The sequence below is a fragment of the Perca fluviatilis genome, chromosome 10, assembly GCF_010015445.1.
Source record: "Perca fluviatilis chromosome 10, GENO_Pfluv_1.0, whole genome shotgun sequence".
In the NCBI taxonomy this organism is placed as follows: domain Eukaryota; kingdom Metazoa; phylum Chordata; class Actinopteri; order Perciformes; family Percidae; genus Perca; species Perca fluviatilis.
In genome coordinates this window covers 27,301,645-27,324,380 of record NC_053121.1, presented here as the reverse complement: position 1 = coordinate 27,324,380, position 22,736 = coordinate 27,301,645, and the positions used below count along the sequence as shown (strand labels likewise).

At 40.5% G+C, this 22,736-nt stretch overlaps 1 protein-coding gene across 5 annotated transcripts in view; it reads left to right on the top strand.

The window, feature by feature from the left end:
• atp8a1 (ATPase phospholipid transporting 8A1) overlaps window positions 1-22,736 on the top strand; it is a 108,521-nt gene that overhangs the window by 53,741 nt on the left and 32,044 nt on the right. For all 5 annotated transcript variants that reach the window (XM_039813997.1, XM_039813996.1, XM_039813999.1 and 2 more), the window contains 10 exons: window positions 3,880-3,985; window positions 5,932-6,014; window positions 7,464-7,513; window positions 8,204-8,273; window positions 8,911-8,995; window positions 9,918-10,057; window positions 11,903-12,041; window positions 15,259-15,323; window positions 19,030-19,202; window positions 21,530-21,713. In XM_039813997.1, coding sequence (XP_039669931.1) covers window positions 3,880-3,985; window positions 5,932-6,014; window positions 7,464-7,513; window positions 8,204-8,273; window positions 8,911-8,995; window positions 9,918-10,057; window positions 11,903-12,041; window positions 15,259-15,323; window positions 19,030-19,202; window positions 21,530-21,713 — 1,095 coding nt within the window. The remainder of the gene's footprint in view (window positions 1-3,879; window positions 3,986-5,931; window positions 6,015-7,463; window positions 7,514-8,203; window positions 8,274-8,910; window positions 8,996-9,917; window positions 10,058-11,902; window positions 12,042-15,258; window positions 15,324-19,029; window positions 19,203-21,529; window positions 21,714-22,736) is intronic.

Genomic DNA, 22,736 nt, shown 5'->3' with positions numbered 1-22,736 from the left:
GAATCGTACACAAACACGTTAGATGAGCGCCCAGGTTCTTGTGCTCTCCAGCACGTTGTTTTGTTGCCGCCGGTTGTGCAGATTTCTCTGGCCTGCTTCCCCCACATCGCTACCTGGATGTTAGACAGCTAGACAAAAAAAGGGGGACTCGTCGAATCTCTAGATGAGCTGCAGCCGCGCCGCGCCTGATTGAACCGTGCTTATAGTTAGCTAAAGATATGGGGAAAAAATACTGGGAACCAACAAGCCATCGGGCCGTTCCGAACAGGTACGCACTCCAAACAGGCACTGCACTAGTTCCTTTACATATACTTGAGAAACATTAAGATTATTATGACATTATCTCCAACCTTTAAGCCATCAATGCTTCCCTCTCACTTGTATGACACATACATGCTGAATGAAATTATACATTTTATTTGACACCTTATGTTTTCACATCTCACCTTGTCCATATGGCCATCAGGATGCTTCTTACTTAAACATTACTAATCCTTATCATTAACAACACTTTTGGGTCACTGCAGGCTATTTGTAGGAGTAGTGTTGATACAGTGTTGAGGGGGATGGCAGACTAAAGGAGAGGGGAATTAAAAGTGCTGACAAAAACAAGCATCCCCTCTGGTGCTTTTCGTGTTCTCTTGAGTCACTGGACATGTTCTCTGCCCGCAGAGCTTCAGCAGCCTTCGTGGGTGTTTGTTTGCTCGCTCGTGCGTCTGGGTGCTCTGCTTAATTTTCTCTTTCACCCTTCAACCTTTTCCACACTGGCCATGTCTGAAGTGATGAGTGTCCGTCACTGTTGTCATGACGCATATTAACCAGGAGTCAGTGGGAGTGATAGCTGGCAGCACATATATTAGCTGTCACTTCTAATTGTGCCATCAGAGCAAAGCTCACGACTTGCCCTGTACTCTCTGCCTAGGTTACCACCACCCTGGATAGCAAACACATGTTTGACTTCTGTGCTTGTGGTTAGTCATTAACATAATTCATTCCTTAGACCATAACCCTAACCTTAACATAACCTTTTTTTTTTTCTTTTCTTTTTTTGCTGAGAATTAGATGAGATGATTGATACCACTCTCATATCTGTCCGTTTAATATGAAGCTGGAGCCAGGAGACGGTTAGCTTAGCTTAGCATAAAGCAAGCATGGGCAAACCTGGCTTTGTCCGAGGGTTAAAAAAAAGTCTGGTTACCACCACCTCTATACCTCACAAATTAACATTTTTTGTTTAATTTAATTTGTAAACAGGGGTTTTAATGGGCTTAGCTATTTCTTGGCTCAGCGCAGTGACTTCCTGGAGTCTTGTTGTAACTGTAAAGGTGCTTACACGGCAACCAGACGGCCGACCTTCGGCAGAAAAGCCAGTGGAAATGATCAGTCGTGTCCCCGAGGTCCAAAAAACTGCCTCGGGACACACTGAGGCGACACCGACTTGAGAAACGTAATACGTCTTCATAGCAGCAGGCGGCGCTACTCTGTATTGTTGCCCAAGAAATGAAAACCGGCAGCTGATTGGACGAACGCGTCACATGGGTTTGTTTTCTCCGGAAATTCAAAGCCAGACTATCATGGCGGCCGTTCAGAATACGATCTCATATTGTACTAAAATAGTTCACTGAAACGTTTCTGAAAACATTTTAAGCGAGAAATAGGCCATGCAGTTGCTGAATCTGTCTTCATTTCAGCTCAACAAAGGTCAGTTTAAAAGATTTTTGTCAGATTTTGAGAGTCACCTCATTCCGCTCCCCATTTCCGGGTGAGTCCCGACTGCCCTGCCGCCGACTGAACATGTCAGGTCGTCGAAAATGAACCCCGACAGCCCCCCAGACTGACGACGGCACGGGACACGCCGAACTGATTCGAGTCACTGACCTCGCCAGACTGTCTAACGGCCGATTTTCGGCCTAGTGTGTCCACACCTTAAGTGTAACAGGCAAATAGCAGAGACTCCCAAAAATTTTGAACTATATGCCTTACCCCATCCCTTACCGTAGATTTAACCAAAACTTAATTCTAACCTAATCCCCAAACCAAGTTTTAAACTCTCAAACAGCCACTTGAAGAGGTGAGGACTGGCCAAAATGTCGCCACTTTAAAAAAATGTCCCCACACTCAGTGTCTTAAACTCAACTGGCGCCTCACAAAGATAGAAATATAAGAGGCCACACACACATGTACTGACATGTCCTTCAGAGGATACCTGTCAACCCAGACCAGATTAGCATGCTGCTAGGAGGCAGAGGGGACTCTCACAGCCACCTGGACTTTAATAGACTCTGTGTACTTTCATTTACAAAAGGCCCTTTGATTTGCCCTCCCCTCTCCATTCATTTGCTCTTTGTTCCCTGTTAGAGATCTCTCATCAGAGTTGCCATGGCCAACAGAAAGAGGACATTTAACAATACCGTGTGTGTACACAGCTTTTGGTTTGAGAAGTGAACAGGAGAAGAGCAGATGTTTTTTTTTAGTAATAATAAGCTGTAAACAATGCCTAGCATGGCATATATTTGTCACATCTGCTGTAGAGCTTCTGTGTCACTGTAGGTTCATTGCTTATTCTGCTATTGAACTCTTTTTTAACAACCATCATAGCCTGATTACTGTTTGCTGTATGATTCAGGCCTGGCATAGCCCTGGAGGTAGCTGATATCTCTGCCTCACTGACTAGAGGCTGGTGGTCCTGCAGCTTCAGACCGGAGCCTCAGCAGATGCCTGTCCGAGTCTATCCCTCGGCTAGTTAGTCATACGTTTCCCCTCATTAATGTAAAATGCCCTCAGTGTATAGGTTAGGCCTTTTTTCATTAACTGAAGCAAGTTTATGTTGCGCATCTACATGCATGAGCAAATGTCAGTCTGTGGGATCCTACTGTCTCGTTACAACCAGTCATTAGTCGGGCCCAACCGGACTGGTGAATACTGGAGCCAAATGTGTTTCAGAAAACGGACAAACTAGACGGTGGCTTCGAACAACAATATGTGGAGTTAATGGAGTTAGACAGGCTACTAGTTTTATTTATTTTTATTTGTTTTACTCCTGAATGTCACAGTAACATATTTGTAGCAGAGAGGTGAGGTTTTAAGTCAATCATTTCAGTTTTGGGGTCAAGATTGGCATGGAGAATGTATTCATGCACTTTAAAAAAATAACGAATGTCATTTGAAAAGTCATTTTTACTGAATTATGAAATTGATAAGTGGTCCCAGGCCTCTTAGGTTGTGTTTATGGAAAAGTGAAATATTCACTCTCAATCTGATTTTTTTGCGGTTCCCTCTCTTTTCTGCTAATATAAAATATTGATTTGTGGTACACAATTTGTAGTTGATATTTTCTAAAAGGTTGTCAGTGTGGATACAAACCACACCAAACTATTCAGTGCATCTTCCCAGCCTGATGGACAACACTAATGATGACATGGCATGTGTAATGGTCAGAGACCAAACAGCTAGCTTTACATTTCATGCATTTGTGGTTTGGGTCTCTGCAACACTAAATGGAGATGGTAGTCAATCAAGCAAGTCAAACAGTGTTTAGCTAAACAGTATTTCCAAACAACTCTTCTTAATGTTTGATTTGTAGCCTATTTGCTGTACTACATTGAACTGAACCATCCTATAGCATACCTCATGCAACAAAAAGGTTTAAACAAATGCTACATATCACCGTTCACCCAAATCTACAGTACATAAATGTATGAAGAGAAGTTTCCCGTAAACATGGCTGCCCGCAACACATGTAACTGTTGTAGCAGTTTGTGTGTGTCTCACACATTTACATCGGAGTCTGTCAAACTGTACAGTATCATCAATGTCTTTCTAGTTGTTCTGTTAATTAAAGAACATTTAAAGTCAAAGTGCCCTTTCTACTTCCTGTAGCCTACAGCTGCTGTCATCCTGGACTTTATGACCATGATGGCCATCTGTCACACTGCAGTCCCTGAGCGCACGGATGGAAAAATCACCTACCAGGCTGCATCTCCAGGTAGATGACACCTTCATCGACACAGCTTGTGGAAATTATACAGCTTTTGCATTTACAGTATGCTGCTCTGGTATTATCCTATTATAATTTGGGAACCTTTTTATTGCCCATACTTTGTTTATTGTCTGGGGGCTCCAAAGAGAAAAACAAAAATATAGGATAAGAAACAAGTAGACCTTCTTGACTGTTGAGGTGTTCACGATCAAGACTAAGTATTTTGGAATGTAGCAGCTAATCAGATTTACATTTTTAGATTCAAAGCACATATCAAAAGGGCTTGTAACTTGCAAACTTGCACGTATAACTTTGGGATACTGTACATTATCCACGTGTTGTGTAGTTGTTTGGTCACTGTCAGACCAGTTCCAAACATGACAACCTGTGCTACCTATAGGAAAGGAAAATAATAGTATCAGTCTAGACATGGAGATTTAGAAATGATAGATTTAGCAATTTCTACCATTGTAGTCATTATTACAGCTGAAATGGGCATAGTCACCTGTCAAGAGCTAACTATTTTCCCAATAAAATACAGATAAATAAATTATTTCAATGATACCCAATATTATTCTACAGATATTTAGCACAACAATCAAGTTAGGACCCTGCACTCTTCTAATCGATGGCCACAATGACTGTGTGGGTTCAGCATTCATTCTTGTATGTAGAGAAAAATAATGCTGCAAGTAAGAAAACCCTTTAATTTTGCAGGCTTACACTGTGTAAAGTGTTAAACCTTAAGCACACGAGCACTGAATGCAGCTTAAAAGAAGAAAAAAAAAACTTAGCACTTGCAACACTCATTGCCTTTTGGTGGCACAAGTATCAATTTGTAGAAACTGTTACTTTCCTTTCCTGCAGATTGTGCTCAGCGGCACGTTTATCTTCCAAACTTACTTTTTTGCTGCCCTGCGGCACAAGTCAAACGGAAACTGCAGGTCTATGACATTGCGAGACTTAAATTGCTGGTGGTGCAGCTCTGCAGCGCTACGTGATCCTGGTTCCATGTGCTTTCCATTAATGATGCTGTGTCCTTGATGTGTTTTTTGTTGTTGAGATATTGAATTTTTCATCTAGTGGCCTATGTGTCTTTGCAAATGGAATACATCACTACAGCCTCCAGGTAGCAGTATTTCATAAAGACATTTATATAATCATCAGTGCAGGAGAGAGCCAGGAATCATATTAGAAAATCAAATATCCTGTTTACAGAATGCATGGTGTATGTCACTGTGATTCTTTGAGCCTGACTTTGATCCCTCAGTCTCTCACATTCACAGCAGTGATGAGACACCTGCCACTCAAGAAAACATGCCCTTAAATGTGATTATTTTTAACGCCACAAAAACACTCCCATTGGAGGAGGTGAAGTGAACTACTCATACTCTCAGAAAATGTGGTGTAGTCACAGTGGTTGCCCCTATCAGTACTACTATGTAAATCTCCTGAAAATACGGGCCGTCCTAATGAATGTTTAAAAATGTCACTATGCTTAAAGGTTTAAATCTGCGATTCAAATGTAAACAAAGAAGTAGCTCTCATGGGGAAAAACAAAACAAGAAAACAATGCTAACCTTGTGTTATTGTCAAATTGATTGACAAGCCATTCAATATATTATTAGTGTTATTATATTATAACACTGGGGGGTTAAGAGGAGCAGGGAATATCTGCAAAGAGGACGTTAGTTAAGTGAACTGTAAAAAACTAGCGTAGAGCTTTTACTCGCCCTGCAGCATCCTCATGCAAGCTGTAGCATCAGCTACCTGGTTCAGCTTTTAGTCACTGTGCTCATTGTGACATCTTTTTCAAAATAAACTTGTTTTATGTACGAAATGTGAACATGGCTCTTGTCAGGATTGTCACGTTCAAATTCCAGGTTATCTTGAGACAGCACTGGTTTCTGTGTGTTTATCTGTAACGTTTTGGGTTTCTATTTGCTTTCAAGATGAAGGCGCTCTGGTGAGAGCAGCACAGAACCTTGGCTTTGTGTTTTCTGGTAGAACCCCGGACAGCGTCATAGTGGAAATGGTAAGTTGGACATGACAACTTCAATGAAAGGCATGCAAGTTTGTACTGATGGATAGATCCACTTACTCTTTAATATGAGTATCATGATAGACTTCAAACAAGAAAAAAAGACTGACAAGTTGTGACACACTGATAGATGTGTGATACTAACCACAAGGGTATTGGCTTAATCCAAGTGAAAAGGGTTTTTCTGTAATTTAATGAATGAAAAAAATTGTAATTTCTTCACCAGTTCATAAGCTGTGGAATATCTCACAGTTTCCCATGTAGCCGCAGACATAAAAGACTAATGTGTAATGAGGAGAGACAAAACATTCTGATGTTCCATGCTTAACAACAGGATATTACTTTCATCCTACAGTGGGTTTAAGGTTATTTATTAAAGGAATAGTTTAAAAGTTTGGCAAATAGGCTTCTTTGCTTTCTTACCGAGAGTCAGACGATAAGATTGATGCCACTCTCATGTCTGTGTAACTATGAAGCTACAGCCAGCAGCTGGTTTGCTTAGCTTAGCATAAAGACTGGAAACAGGGGGAAACACCTGGCCAAGAAATAGTCCGGCACATAACCCCCCAGTAAAACAGTGAATTTGTGTATATAAAGAAATAGAGAAAGTAAAATAAAGAAGTAATAAGAGGTCTATAAAGAAAACCAAAATAAGAATAGGACAGAAAAAAACAAACAGAAAAGTGACCATGGCGTGGTTAAAGTGACAGTAATGTGATTGTGTAGCAAAGTCATACATATACTCTGAAGACATGAGAGTGAATAATGTTGAACTATTCCTTTAACCACACTGCACATCCCAATTATTTTTTAGGTTGTAGTGTATCTCTAGACTATCTCTAGGCAGTTACTTATGTAATTAATTCACTATTTATTTTATTTTGCTCAGATGTTCCATTACAGACCTTGAACTAAAACCAATATGCATAACGCCAAAGATAACTCAGCCTTTTGTATTCATATGGGCCACAGAAATGGAAAATGATGAACATTACATGTGATTAAATCCTGAGCTGATGCAGTGTGTGGTGGTCACTCATCCTGTTCCCTTAATCGGCTAACCTGATGATTGCACTCAAAGAGGCGGAGGCAGAAAAGCCAAAACCATTTTCAAATAATTTTTTCTTCTGCTGAGAACATCTTGTCTCCAAGACGTTTGTCTAATTTCTTAACCTTTATTAGGCCTCCTTAAGCTCTCAGCATCTATTTAATCGCTCTGTCTTGTACCTTGCAGTCTCTACAATTAAGGAAGTTAATTGAATTTCACCTTGTTATTCTCCCTCCATCAGCTCAGTGCAGGCAACCGATAAACACATTTAATGTGCTATTAAGGCTGATTTGAGTAGGGTGGCTCGTGCTACTTGAGATAAGTTGTCTCAGAAGAAGACTGAGGTTGAGCTATGTCCTTTTGGAGTGTGTTAATTTGTCTGTCTTTGGATTTAGCCTGGAACGGAGGAGAGATACGAACTACTTCATGTGCTGGAGTTTACAAGGTAAACTACAGATTATTAATACATTATACTCATTCATTAGTTATTATTTGTACAACTGCCATACACTGTTATTTGTTGTCCATTGGTGTACATGCTTATTGTATTTGCTTTGTGGGGCATCTGTGGCTAAGTGGTAGAGAGGTTGCCTGCCAATTGGAAGGTTGGTGGTTCGATCCCTGGCCCTGCAGTTCCATGCCGAAGTGTCCTTGGGCAAGACACTGAACTCTGAGTTCCCCGATGCTGCGCCATCGGAGTGTAAATGTGTGTGAGTGTTTATCTAATGAGCAGGTGGCACCTTGTACGGCAGCCTCGGCCACAGTGTATGAATGTGTGTGAATGGTGAATGGTTCCTGTACTATGTTAAAGCGCTTTGAGTAGTCATTAAGACTAGAAAAGCGCTATATAAAAAAAACAAAAAAAAACAGTCCATTTATGAACCTACAAATAATTGTATGGTATCATAGTTTATCATCTTCCTTTTGCCCTAATGATTTGTACTAATTAATTGTGTGACCTAGGTGTGATATCTTGTTACCAACTCCGTGATTTCTATTTTCAGGCTTGTGCTAGCTCAAAACGTACTTGATAATTTGCTATAGTGGCTGTAACACCTTTATAATGGGAATTATCTTATTTGCTTTCTCCCCTTATTCCACCTTTGTCTCTCTTTCTTGCCTTTTTCTCTCACAGCACGAGGAAGAGGATGTCAGTCATCATGCGCACCCCATCTGGGAAGATCCGCCTCTACTGCAAAGGAGCTGTGAGTGTCTGTCTCTCTCCATGGCAACGCATGACAGCCCATCACTTTCATCATCACACACACACTAGTGTTGAACACTCTTCTCCCCTTATTGCCGCTCGCTCTTATCAGGAAATCTTTTCAATGAGCAGCATAAAGCAAGATCACCATATTTCACACATGGGTATCTCTGCAAAATAAAGGTTATACAAATACATTCAGTATGGGTTTTTTATTCGCTTGGTTTTAATGTGTATTTTTGTTTGGCACAATTTTTATTTTATGATATCAACAAGGACAATGCTAAATGCATAACAAGTCATTACTATTACTTATGTTTAATTTTTGTTTGATGCTAAACTCTTTAATTAATTGATGGTTTTTAATGTTATTAAAAGACATTACTCACAGAATAATTTATCCATTACAGGATCCAGATTTATTTGTTGTGAATTAATTCATTCCCCTGTAACTGCCTTTTTAAAAGATTATTTCAGAACAAAAAGATTTTGGGGCAAATCTCAGTAGAAAGAGAAAGGGCAACAGAAACGGCTATATTCAACCCGATAACACTCATTTGTGCAGTAGCCCAAGTCCAGGATGTTCCTTTCATTCCACTCTGGGTGTCAATAACCAATCAGTGTTTGTTTACCTTCAGGACACAGTGATCTATGACCGCCTGGCAGACAGCTCTAGGTACAAAGAGATCACATTGAAGCACTTGGAACAGTTTGCCACTGAGGGTGAGTGGACAAACATCGCCCCCTGTCTGCCAGTCAGACATCTCTTAGGATGCTTCTAATGTACACAGTATGCTCCCCACATTTCTGTCTGGTCATTATCACCACTTGATCATCAGCTGCAGAAGAATAAGTAGTTTTCTTTTCCTTAGACTTTATCCTCATTTCTCATTACCTGATAAACAGTAAATCCTAATATGAGTATGCTGAAGCATTGTTGATCTAACGCAGTGATGCTGAAAGAAACTGCATCAGAGACTCTCCCTTTTGTTCTGTGTTCATACTGCCCCCTTGTGAGACACCAGCAAAATGATGTCATTGGGAATATTTGATGCAGGCTAAATATAGCATTCAGGATAGATTGTGAAGATCTTCAGTCACTGTAACTTGGAGAGGCCTGAATAAAATATAACTTCCTTTATCACGCTGACAAGAAGAATGAACTATTATTAACTACATATTTGATTTTTCCTAAATGTTATTTGCATTGAACAGAGAATCTATAATGCTCAATTCCATTCAGATATTTGGACTTTCAACCACAAACACAATACACTGCACAGATAATATCTGCATGTTATTTAAATCCAGGTAAAACTGCGTCAGAACTTGTATTTATCCTGCTTGGAATACAAGGCATATATAAAGCAAGTGCCTAGATGGGTGGGATTTGCTGCATTAGCGTAGTATCAGGTAAGTAATTATGTTAGCTGTTGGGGAAATAAATATTAGAGTGTGCATAGACGACTAATTGCCACCTGTTATACCTGGCTAGATGTTGACAAGTCACCCTAAAAATAATATAAAATGCCATAAGATGTCAAAATGGCAAGAAAAAGTATAGAAAAGCTCAAGAAGTCATGTCAAATGGTAAGAAGTGTGGATGTTTTGACCCAGGTGTTGTGATGCTGCTTTCCTCTTCCAGGCCTGCGCACTCTGTGCTTTGCAGCGACAGACGTCAGTGAGTCGTCCTATCAGCAGTGGCTGGAGATCTACCGCAGAGCCTGCACCTCCCTGCAGAACAGATCCCTGAAACTGGAGGAGAGCTACGAACTGATAGAAAAGGTTTGCAAAGTGAACAACTGATATGTTTGTGTGGTATCAGTTCCTGACGCCATGACTTCCTGTTATGTTTTCCTGGCATTACACATTTCATTGTGAAATGTGTGTGAGAGGCTTATGGGGTCAGTGCAATCACACCTGGAAAGGTTGAAGCATGGTGTGTTTTTGTGAGAGAGATTCAAGGGTTCCCCAGCAGGTAGAATTGGTTTTCTGTGAGGTGGGTCTATGTGGAAGCGCTAGTCAAACACAGGAAGCCACGGTCGTAAATCAGCCACTTGGCACGTTCTTCATGGCTACCCAAAACAAATCAATCAATCATGAAATAAACATAAAAGCTTTCCGAGAGGAAAATTTAATGTACATTGCTTAATGGGCAGAGTGTGGCACTGATGCTGCCGGGGTTTGGGGTTTATTTCTCCTCAGGGCCACCCATATTTTGAAATTCACACGATGACGCCACATGGGGGCACAGTGGAGTTGCAGTAAAATTTAAAACACTGAGACATTCCAACACCGTGTGAAATCAGTCATCGGAAGTTACTGCTTCATCAACTCACAAACTAAATGCTACATGTGCATATAATTCATTCTTGATAGGAAAAAGTGAACTTTTTCCATACCATTCCTTTATTATTTTTTGTGTTGAGAGGATGTTGTACTTCTTTGATACATAATCCTCACTCATTATTATTCTCCTTGATTGTTTTCCATTACATTACTTTTACGGTACTGTGCTTTTGAAAATAGTTAATTGGTAGAATTGTATAATTCGCTGAATCATTCCTCGAGTTTCCTACCCTCATATAACAGTAAACTGCTTCAGTCTTTGAAGGAAACATTTATCATTAATTTTAGTGATTGGTTTAAGGTTAAATTGATTATTTATGGACTACTTGTACTTTAGCTCAGCCAGGACAGAATTTTCCAGGAAGACAATCAGGAGGCCAGTGTTCAATGCAACAAATAGAAACTGCCAGTCTTGTGGTCTCCCATGCTGCAGTTTGCAACGTTAAAACTTCTGTTCTTTAACATAAGGATCAGAGTAGGAAAGTGCTGACTCTCCACAGCGACTGGTGAATTCAGAAGTGTACAGTCCCTTAGATTATGGTTAATTCACTAACACGAGACAGCATCTACCAGCATTTGGCTATTCACTGGTGTTATGGTCCCACCCTAGCTTAGGGGTTGAAATCCTGATCCAAGTGGTTCTTGTATCATAATCCACATAGTGCCTTTAACAAAAACCACAGGACCATAAGAACAATTCACATCAAACAGGCAGATGAGGACTCATCAGCTATAGTCATGTTCTTCCCCAGGCACAGTTTTCTGTGCTGCGTGGTTTAAAATGATTAGAGAGGACAGAGCTACAGATGTATAGGCAGCAGGTCTCCGGTCACAACTTAAAGAGCTTCCCCTGCCTTTCCTCTTCTGCTGGCTCCTGTCTTCCCTCTAACCCTGGGTCTTGTCAAATCTTTGGCCCCGTGATGGGCCCATATTAGCCCACAACCAGCCCCAAAGAACCACCAAGGTTTCTGGGAAAAACACCAACAGTATTTTGTGGGTGTTTTTGTGTGGGAGAGATCGTGTTTGCAGATGCACACAGAGGCACAGTAACTGATCCAAAAACCTCTTAAGCCTGTCATGGTTTTTTTCTGGGTGATAAACAAGAGCAGCTGATGAAGGGAAAAACACGACTGAGTGAGTGAGTGAGTGACACAATCCCGGCTCACATGTTTCTCTGACACATGATGTTTTAAAGGCCTTCCTCTGTTATGACCGCCACTTACTGGCTTTTTTTTAAAGACTTTTTTTTTTCTTTCTGTCTTTTACTCATTTCTGGTGTAGAACCTCCAGCTCCTGGGGGCCACAGCGATAGAGGACAAGCTCCAGGATAAGGTGCCCGAGACCATTGAGACTCTAATGAAGGCGGACATCAAGATCTGGATCCTGACAGGGGACAAACAGGAAACGGCCATTAACATTGGTAAGAGCCAGACGCACATCCATAAAGTCGGGAGACTCCCAAGATATCTGGACTTTTATTCTCTAGTATAGGTCAAGGTACAAAAACACTGCATCCTATATTTCCCATAATACAACTCAATTGCATAATCATTAGACCCCTCCTGCCTCCTAAATGCCCACTTCTTTCAAACCCCAAATCTCCAGCTGGTAATGCAGGCTTTCTGTTAAACAGTTAGATCTCAAAGCTAAACCGAGAATTAGTCCTCTTGGTCAGTGAACTGAACTTCATGTGTAAAATTGGTAGAGTGCCCCTTTTAATGTAGAGAGGTGCCCCTAAAATGTTAAATAATTTACATTAAAAACTGTTGCACCCACATACTACAATTCATATTTGTGCAGCATGCCCTGCTTGTGCACTAGGTCCCAAACCAAATGGAAAGTCACTGGTGAACCTGGTCTGTGTTGTGATAGATTGCTCCACTCAGTCCCGGGGTCATTCTTCACCCGGCAAGACAAACTACTGACTGACTGAATGCTTCTCTGTCACACATATCTAGCAAAAGCATCTGTCGTAGAATGCTAGATGATGTATGAGCACACTGCACTGACATGAAATAAATAACATGCATATGTACACAAGGAGGCAGCTCTCACGTATCTGGCTCCCCCAGAGGTTTTAGCCTTGCAGATGTTATCAGGAACGTGAATGACTAACTCTAGTCCACCAGCTCTAGTTCAGTTTCCTTAATTCGTACTGGTATCACAGCTCTTAGATGTGGCTAACTACTACAAACGGATCTACCTTGAATGCATCCAACATTTAAACACGGATTCCAGAAAAATAGATATGAAAAGTACCTCCATTTGTGGCTATACCTACCACTGTGGCCTGACTGAATCAGCCCTTTGTGCCCACCGTGCCCAGATGTGACATAGCTCTGCAGAAGCATATGCTCACTGGAAGTATTTTTACAGGACCGCCGTTTGACTAAGTTGCTCTGTAAAATCTCTGCTCAATATTGACTTTGTTTTTTACTATTTTCCTCACTGAAAGACGATCCCCATTGCCATGGTTAATGGTGCACATTTTGCCACATTTGACTGGTGAATCACATTTAGATTTTTCTATGTTTCGAGGTGGCCTGAACCACCCAAATGCCACTCTTGGCACAGGATATTGGGCAAAAATGCAGTGTTTACTTTTTTCAATTTTTTTTTTATTTTAAATTTTTTTTTTTTACAAATTATTGATTTTGAAGCACGGCAGATCTGTTTGATCTGAAGCTGTAAAGACTGTCAATGTTTCTGTTTGTCTCTAATCCTGAACTATCATGACATATTGTACAGTAACTACTCTGACACTGTGTGTCTGGCCGTCTGAGGAAAGAGCCATGTTTGCTCTGGGACACACTCCCAGTGCTGTGAGTTGTTTGTTAAGGGGACTTAAACATACCGTATGTAATGAAGGGAAAGTGCCCGCTCTTCAGCTAGTTGGGAAACACTACTTACTTTTATGAAGGTATTACAGATGAGAAGCACATAAACATTGCTGTGTTAAATTTGGCCAGAAGGTGCATCATCCCCTTCAGCAGAGAGACACACAACCCCTTATCTTCTTTCACAAATATGCTTCCCACCTGCTTTACCATGTGCAGTCAACACTGTTAAACTTTGCACCGCTGATCAAATATGAATCAAGATTTTGTTACTGCATTGCCTATTTCTCACCTCAAATGTTTTCAGAAACACATTTTAGTGTACTGTTTAGCTGTAAAAAAAAAGAGAGTGCAGCGAAACACATTCTTGATAGTCTAGTGACAGTTTGAGGAAATATGACAAAAAGTTGTTGTTTAAAAAAAAAAAAAAAAAAGGTTCCCTACTGAACCTTTTATTTGTTTCTGCAGTTGCAACATTTGAGATTACTGTGACTCGAGTGTCCCTACACATTCCTCAAGTCCTTTGGGAGCAGTGTTTAGTTCCGCTGAGATCGAGAAAGGCCAGGAATTCAACTTTCTCTGGTGAAATAAAAAAGGGCAGTTTGGCCACAGTCAAATGAGCTTAAGGTAAACACATTAAGCGGAAGGACTGTGGCAGGAACTAACAAGGGGGAAGGGAGTAGAGACAGTGTGGAGATGGGGAGACATTTTCCTCACATTGGCACATTTTTTGACATTTGCACCTTTTGCACTTAAGAAAACAATCCGCCAGACCCAGACCCCAACACTGTTTTGGTTTTGGCTCCGGAGGTGAAACCCTCTCATTTCCTCATGCAAGGCCCCCTCTGCGTGTACTGTGTGCGCATTATTGTGTTTGACTGTGTGCTTTTGTGTGTCTTGTGCAATCTTATCTCCATTTCACTCACCGACAATGCCACCCATGTATTCACAAAACATGGGCCTTGTGGTAACCCCCTTAAAGAAACTAAAATGTCTTTCCAGACAGAAGCAAAGTGTTGAAGCCCACAAATATTCATGTGGTTATGCCACAGACGGCAGCCCTTTCATACAGCCACGGTTTTCAACTGAAGGCTTCAGTCTTTGGTTCCTGAAACATTTTTGTTTTCCCCAATGGGAGGCTCCCTCTACCACCTTGCTGGTGACCCTGAGCATCTGTCCCTGCCAAGAGCTGAGGGGAACGCTCCCCAGGGAGCCATGTTGGCTAACTCCGAGTTGTAACTGCCTATTAAAACAGGAAACTGACAAACTCTTATAAACCAAACTCATTAGTCATGTCCCGAGACACTGGCTCTGAGCTGCAACATTTTAATTGGCGTCCCTTAAAATGTTTTGCTACAAAATGTGGTGTCCCTTATTTAATTCATTTAGTTTTCTTCTTTTTTTATTTTTTGTTTTATCTATTTAATCTGTGTGTGTGTGTGTGTGTGTGTGTGTGTGTGTGTGTGTGTGTGTGTGTGTGTGTGTGTGTGTGTGTGTGTGTGTGTGTGTGTGTGTGTGTGTGTGTGTGTGTGTGTGTGTGTGTGTGTGTGTGTGTGTGTGTGTGTGTGTGTGGGTGGAAGTGTGTGTGGGTGGAAGTGTGTTTGAGCCCCAAAAAGATCAGTTGGAAAACTAAAGGGGGGGATATTAAATCTAAGGTACACTACAATTTGATTTAATTTCATTTAATTCATTTAAAGTATTTCCTGCCTACATACGTGCGTACTTTCCAGTCTTTTTAATTCTTCTAAATGTGTTTTATGAAACATAATATAATCTTCTTGTTTTTCTGTTTAATCTTAGGACATTCCTGCAAACTACTGACCAAGAACATGGGCATGCTTGTGATCAATGAAGACACTCTTGATGTGAGTATTTAGCATTCTGTACATCCACAAATTAACGTCCTTGCATACAGAAGCGAAAACCTCACCAAAACACAAAAAGATCATCATTGCTTTACAAAATATTGTATTGAGACTTTTGCTTCTTCTAATCTATACATAACTCTTTTTTTTTTTTTTTTTGGATCAGTCATTCAATTTATTCCTAATTTAATTTATCTATTCCAATGCTAAAAACAAAATAACCTAATTGCCATTTTCCTCATGCATCTTCCAGCATTTTCCAAACAGCTGACTATCAATAAAAACCCGCTATTGATCAATCTATATCTGTGTTTGATACATTAGCAAGGAATCATCAGAGGTCAAGACTAACAATGACTGATTGATTGATTTATGATATTGTTTTGGCAGCTTGTCATCCAAATTTAGAACGTTATACTAAATTGATAAAACATTTGGCACCTATAATATATACAGTAGTTTTAGTTGTTCAGTAGTTGTGATCTTGAGGGTAAAATCATGACATCATTAGTATGTCCTTGAGTAAAATAATCCCCTGATCTCATCACCCAATCCCTGTGAAAAAAGCTGTCTCGACCTGAAAGGATGAGGTCACAGGGAGCCTTCCACACACACAGCCAACACACATCCCAAATCTGCCTTTAACATCTTTAAGACACCCAGCAGAGAAGTCTGTTGACCCCCCGGCAGGAGAGCCTTGTCTGTTGTTTCTGAGATTGAAAAGGGCAAGTCCCTGCACTTCCGAGCAGGGGTAAGCTAAGCAGAGGAGCCACAGATGGAGGAGAAACTCGACTGGGTTTAGTTTGTCGGACAACGGGGGAATGGTGAGAAGAAGTGGGGAAGGGACAGGGACGCAGCAGGAGGGTGTTTGGGGGTGATGACAGACGGCCTTCACTCTGTCAGCCAGTCGTTAAGCGTGATAAATGAAGCTGAGGTAGAAATGTGGGGTCGATGCATTCATAAAGCATGCGAACCAGCGCTTTGAAATGTCAGCTCTCATTCTCCTGTGGTTGAACAGATGCTTACATAAGGCAGTTTGTTAAAGTGCAAAGGGAGAAACCTCTCCACCAAGACTGAGGAGGCCCAGTGAACAGAGGACCGGGCAGCAGGGCTGGTAATTCTGCTCTTGTGCTGTGAAAGAGAGTAATTGGAGCATGTCTTTCCTCTTTTGCTGTGTTTAGAAATGCTTATCAAAGGGAGGACAAAGTTTTAGACATCCTCTCTACTAAATCTTACTAGAACTGAAATTCCCAGATGCATTATTAGGTCATTTTGAACAGCCTGGTCTTCCAGTCAGCGTGTTTAATCATTCGAAGAGCTAACCACACATATTAAGCATTAGTATCTTAATCTTAAATGAAGTACAGTCCCAGATAAATGGGGCTTATTATTTTCATTTTTCTGTGTAAAAGAAAAAAAAAGAAGCTTATTTGTCTGTGTTTTGATTATGAAAAAAACGGAGAAAAACACTCAGTAAAAAAATGTAACGTTCCCTTTGAGGGTGGCTTCAAGTCTGAGACAGATGATGACATTACATCCATACAAATGTCCAGATTCCACATCGTGAGTGTCACGTCCTGTTGGCTGTATCACTCAAGAGCTATATCAACAATAGAGCTCAGTCTTTATGGGAAGCTCTTGTGGATTTCTGAATGGACAGCACAAACCCATTCCAAAGCCAAACACTAGCTAGTCACATAGGCTAAACTGGTCATTATAGCCATAACAAAGAGGCTTTAGGAGGAGACATGTAGCATTAGTGCTAAAATTCCTCCGTGGAAATTATGGGGGAAATGGCTGCCCTACTTGACGAAATGGCAAACTTTGCTTATCACACACATGTGATGAATAGATTGTGTCCCAAACAAATTGAATTCTTTCTCATACATATGCTATACTGGCTTATGCAAAGCACACACACACATGCACTTACACTTTGAGATGTCATCTAAAATCACTCTGTTAACTGACTGGGATTGAAAGGATTTAATTTTTTTCCTCTGGTTGAATATAGATATCACAACCTGACCTGTGCTTCTCACTCTCTCTCTCACACACACACACACACACACACACACACACACACACACACACACACACACACACACACACACACACACACACACACACACACACACACACACACACACACACACACACACACACACACAAGCCTGCCCACTGCTCACCATCTCTTGCTGTTTTACAGACCCCATCAGGGATGGTTAAGTCCTCGCAGCTGCTTTCTGCTTGTATCCTCTTGCTCAGTTTCTGTCTTCTGTTAATCCATCATCTCTTTCTGTGCGTGTCTCTCACTCTCCTCTCGCTTTGTGAAACATAAAGCCCCTTTCTCCAAATATTTCCTTTAAGCTGGGGTTTCAGAGTTTTGTTATGCCAAGCGAACGTTGCCTGGTCCCCCTGGTACAATCTGACTGCTTTGACATAGCTGACCTCAACACCAGGCCGGACCCCTCCCTCCCTCCCTCAGTTCTGCTAATGGCCACCATTTTTTAAATGATTATAGCTGTTTGAACATCTGCATGGCACATTAGGTTTGATGCCTTGCATTGTATCATCGCTTTGTTTCTGCCCCTTTAAAACTGTCTTTACAGTCATTTAACCACCATAAGGGATATCATTTTATTGAAAGAAGTGCTTCTATTATATTTTTGTACTTTTGAAGCCAGGTAATTTATAAAAACTTTTTATTGAAAATACACATGTATTGTCTACCTGTCACTGAGAAAATGGTTACACAGTATTTCCTAATGGCTTCACCATCTGTGGGGAAGATGATTGAATGATGAATACAACGATGATCTCACCACTTTATCCATCCAGTCCACGTGTCCGTATACCAGGACAGTAAATCCTCTTGCCAGTCTCATATTTATTGCTTTTCATTATCACTCATCATCAAAACTGTATAGACTGTATAAGCAAACATGATCCATTCTCAGAATACGTCTTGTGTTATCACCTCATAGCGAAGGTCTGAGTGTAATAAGCATGGGAAACATAATAAATATCTAAAATATCAAGAGCAGCTGCTCTGTAGCAGTTTGGGATTAGCAAGAAGAGTGGGCAGATCTTTGCCATCTATTTAACTCTAATTTGAATTAGATTAGATTTGACAGACTTTTGATCCCAAATTGGGAAATTTCAATGCTACAGCCGCAACACATCAGACACACAGCACACATACAGAATATACAATAAATAATAAATAGGATATAATACAAGAACACATATAAAATATAAATAGTGTGGTTCAGTATCAATCATACCAATTCTGCATGCATCTCAGCCTTTGGATTAATAAATCCTCAAATGCAAGTGAAAAATGTTCCAACTAACAAAAACATTTGACAGTTTATTTTTTCCCAAAAGCCTGGATAACAGTTGGTATTGTAATAATTGTTCAATATTTTTTTATCTGTTAACAAATTGGCAAAGGCTTTTTAAAATGGAATTAAAAAACAAAACCTCTTAAAAAACCTTACTGACTTATAAATGAATTAATCATAATCAGCTTGCACAGTAGATTCTTCCAAACCAATCCACCCGGGCAAAACAACTTACACTATCTAATTATAGTGCATTTCTCCTCTAGCAACTTTAACACTACTAGGCTTGAAATTAAATTGACTAATTGCACTAATTAAACTCATATTAATTACATGTTTTATTATAATTACATGTACAGAGAACAAGGGAAGCGCTCAGCCACCACTGTGGAATGCTGGGAGATGCCCTCTACAAGGAGAACGACTTTGCTCTCATTATTGACGGGAAGACTCTCAAATACGCCCTCGCATTCGGAGTGCGACAGTACTTCCTCGACCTCGCCCTGTCCTGTAAAGCTGTCATATGCTGCAGGTAAGATTTACTCCTGAAACAATAAAATAAACCAGAGACAATAAATTCCACTGACCGAAATGAAAGTAGGTGCAAAGACTTTACGTACCGAGTCTGTTTCTGCACTTGAAAAACACTACACAAAATGTGTTTTTAAATACTATACAGTACTGGAGTCATTAGTCCACGTTAATGCAGCGGCTCAAAACCGTATCTGGATATAGAGATGGAAAATTCTTAAACTTAAGGCTCTTTACTATGTCATAAAATTGCGTATTTTTGTCTGACCAGTAGCCCCAAACCCAAGGATGATTTTACAATCATGTAAAACTGAGAAATGGAGCAAATCCTCACAAATGAGAAGCTGAAATGAAGTAACGTTGGGCATTTTTTTCTTTAAAATGACTTAAATTCAATTAAAAGCTCTGTGGTTGAACAACAAAGTATTATGTCTTTGCCATAAAGGTCATTGAGTATTTCATGGCAGCAGTTTAAAAAGTGTGATAGTTATAAATTTTAATGGCAACTTTCAACATTATGCAGGTACACTGTTGACCTGCCCCAGCCACATAAATAATAGGAAGTACTTAAGTACTCAAGCAACCACGACGGGGTCTGGGGCCAGAAATCAGCACCACGTTTTCGGAACAACAGCAAACCTTATGACTCAGTGCATTACATCAAATTTGTATTTATTTTTCCTTAACCTCTACCTGTCTTTACCTTGTGCACACTCTGTGGGCACTAAGAGACACCAGGAGATGAATGAGGCCTCTTAAACCACGGAGAACATAAACATTAACCATTTCACAGCTTCAGACAGCTAGCAGTTTACGACATTATCTCTGGAGACTCTCTGTACTGTACACTACCCCCAAACCTCTGGTGCACTAAGAGGACGCTCCTGTGTGGGAGGCTACAGACTTTGCTGTCAGTGGGGGCATACAGTTTAGTTTGAAGTCTTGTAAAGGAAGAGTTATGAGATGTGTCCCAACCATCACCTAATGATTGGCTCTACTTAATGGTCCTAGTAAGAAAGGTCTTACAGGGTCTCGAGAAAAAGCAGTAAAAAGGGAAATGATTCTCCCAGAATATAACAAGTAGTCTTTATAGCAGTAGTGCCCAGTTCCCCATACAGTCCTCGTCATTGCCAACTTTGCTGTTGGTATAAAGTATTACAACAGTATAGAGTAGATTTAAAGTGGAATTTAATGTCAAAGTGAAAACAGATCTCTATGAAGTGACCTGAAATTATTTATAAAATGCAAAATAAAGGCACAGATATTCATCCCCTTAACAGGACACACGTAAATCATCACGGGTACAGCCGATAATAATTAGTTTAAGCTTTAGTGCGTAGTTTCTGCCACCCCCATGAGGAATTCTAAGAAATGGCAACAAAACTGTCACCGCGTCCACATGATACAAGCCTTCCATGACACCTCCAGCGCAGTTGCTAGTAGCCAAGGAGGACACGGAGGATTAAAAAAACATGATGGACTCTTCAGAAAAGGCATAAGTTGGCATAAGACAAAGTAACACTCTGCCAAATGGTGGTCCAAAAGCACATGTCAAGGCGATGAATACAGAATAAGTCACTGAATGGTCCTTTAGACAGACATGTGCTTCCTCCTGTGTGCCACCAGCTGCCTCACTTGACATTGAGGAGCTTCACCATGAAGTCCACTCTCTCCCCCAGATCTCACATGCCTTCACACATCGCCTCGCCCATCCAGCATGACATGATACAATCCCTCCCAGGCTGCCCGCCATCAAACAATGCCGATTACGTGGTACTCGGTAAAGTCAGAAGCACTGCCACTAGGGATAAAATGCAGTCTCTACAAGAGCTTTCTTCTCTCTGCCAACTTGGCACCTGATTTTTTTGTGATTCTTAAAGAAATATTCTGCACAAAATGCCTCTATGTTTATTTTTAGGGTGTTCACACAGTTTGGCACGACCGTCTGCACGCCTCAACCTACAATTCTACAAAGTGAAGGAAGAGCTTTGGGTTTTGCCAAGTGCTGATCTTATTTTATGCACACCGCAATTATACTGCCCAAATTCTGGGGAAGTAGGAAATAGAATTTCCTGGACAATACTCTTCTGTGTAATATGTACTGTATAATTAACATTAACAATAAACATTATAAGAATCTACTCTTCTTATAATGTATGTCTTGCCTTATCCTTTGTACTGCATACTGTATGTCTCACTGTTGTAGCACAAATTTTACCACGACTAATTTTACCACGTTAATAGCACTTGCTGATTACCACAAATTAATATCTAGTTTCATTAAATAAACATTGTGTAATATTCCCTGTGCTACTCCTCCCTTTTTAGAGTATCTCCTCTTCAGAAGTCAGAGGTGGTGGAGATGGTAAAGAAACAGGTGAAGGTGATCACGCTGGCCATTGGTGATGGTGCTAACGACGTGGGAATGATCCAGACAGCTCACGTCGGTGTGGGAATCTCCGGCAACGAGGGTCTGCAAGCTGCAAACTCCTCTGACTACTCTATTGCCCAGGTGAGCACAATGGCAGGGGCTTACACCAAGTGAGAAAAACACAACATATTAAGTTAAAGTATGTTGTTCTCATTAGGAGTCGGAGATGGAAGACATAGGTATCTAAAGTGGGAACTTTACCAGTTATTGTTTATATTAAAATGCCTAAATTATAATATGTAGAGTAACTTTGACAGCTTTGCTGATGGCATCAGGCAGTCAGAGAGGGTCAGAAAAAAAGTATGCCAATGCATGATTGATTAGCTGCTTAACTGCTAATAATATTCAAACTAGATTAACAGAAGACTGTCTTTAAGACTCAATACAGTAGAGCTAAACAAAGTAAAATCAACACCTGTAGTTGTTTAATTTTTTTTTTCTATTGGAACAAAAATATTTTCACACTGACACCCTGAAGTTAAATTATGTACATAAAATGGGAATAAGACTAAAAGACCAGATTTTACACTTTGGCAGTGCTAAAATGTGATTTTAACTTGATAAAAACATGTTTTCTTCTAAGCTGCAGGTGCATGTCCTCAAATTGGCAGCAATGCACATATCCATATCCATGCCCATCAATTTCTATCTTCTAAAAGTCAGATTCCACAAATTGTCAGTACTGTCATTGTTGTCTCAAGTGTAATATGGGTTAGTGATAGCTTGGCACATTGTTCCCAGTAACAATAGGCCATTACTTATACAGTGGAGTAGTAACCCCTGTAAAACAAGCATCTGGTGACACCCAACTCCCAACATAACCATACAGAAACAGATCCCGGCAGAATGCTACTTCTTAAATACATTCTTACATCCTAGTAACCAGTTTGTCTGAAACTCTGCTGCGATATGTGATACCCATAAGCAACAAAAGCCATGGAGTTCCTGTGTCATGGTTCTGTTTCTACACAGCATGCCACTCAGTACATCATGTTTCTATTACAGCCACAGGGCTTGAGAGAATAGGAAACCAGTAGCTGACTAAAACACAGTACGCTCTCTGTGCTTCAGTATGCAATTACCATTCAAGAGACTTGGATTCGT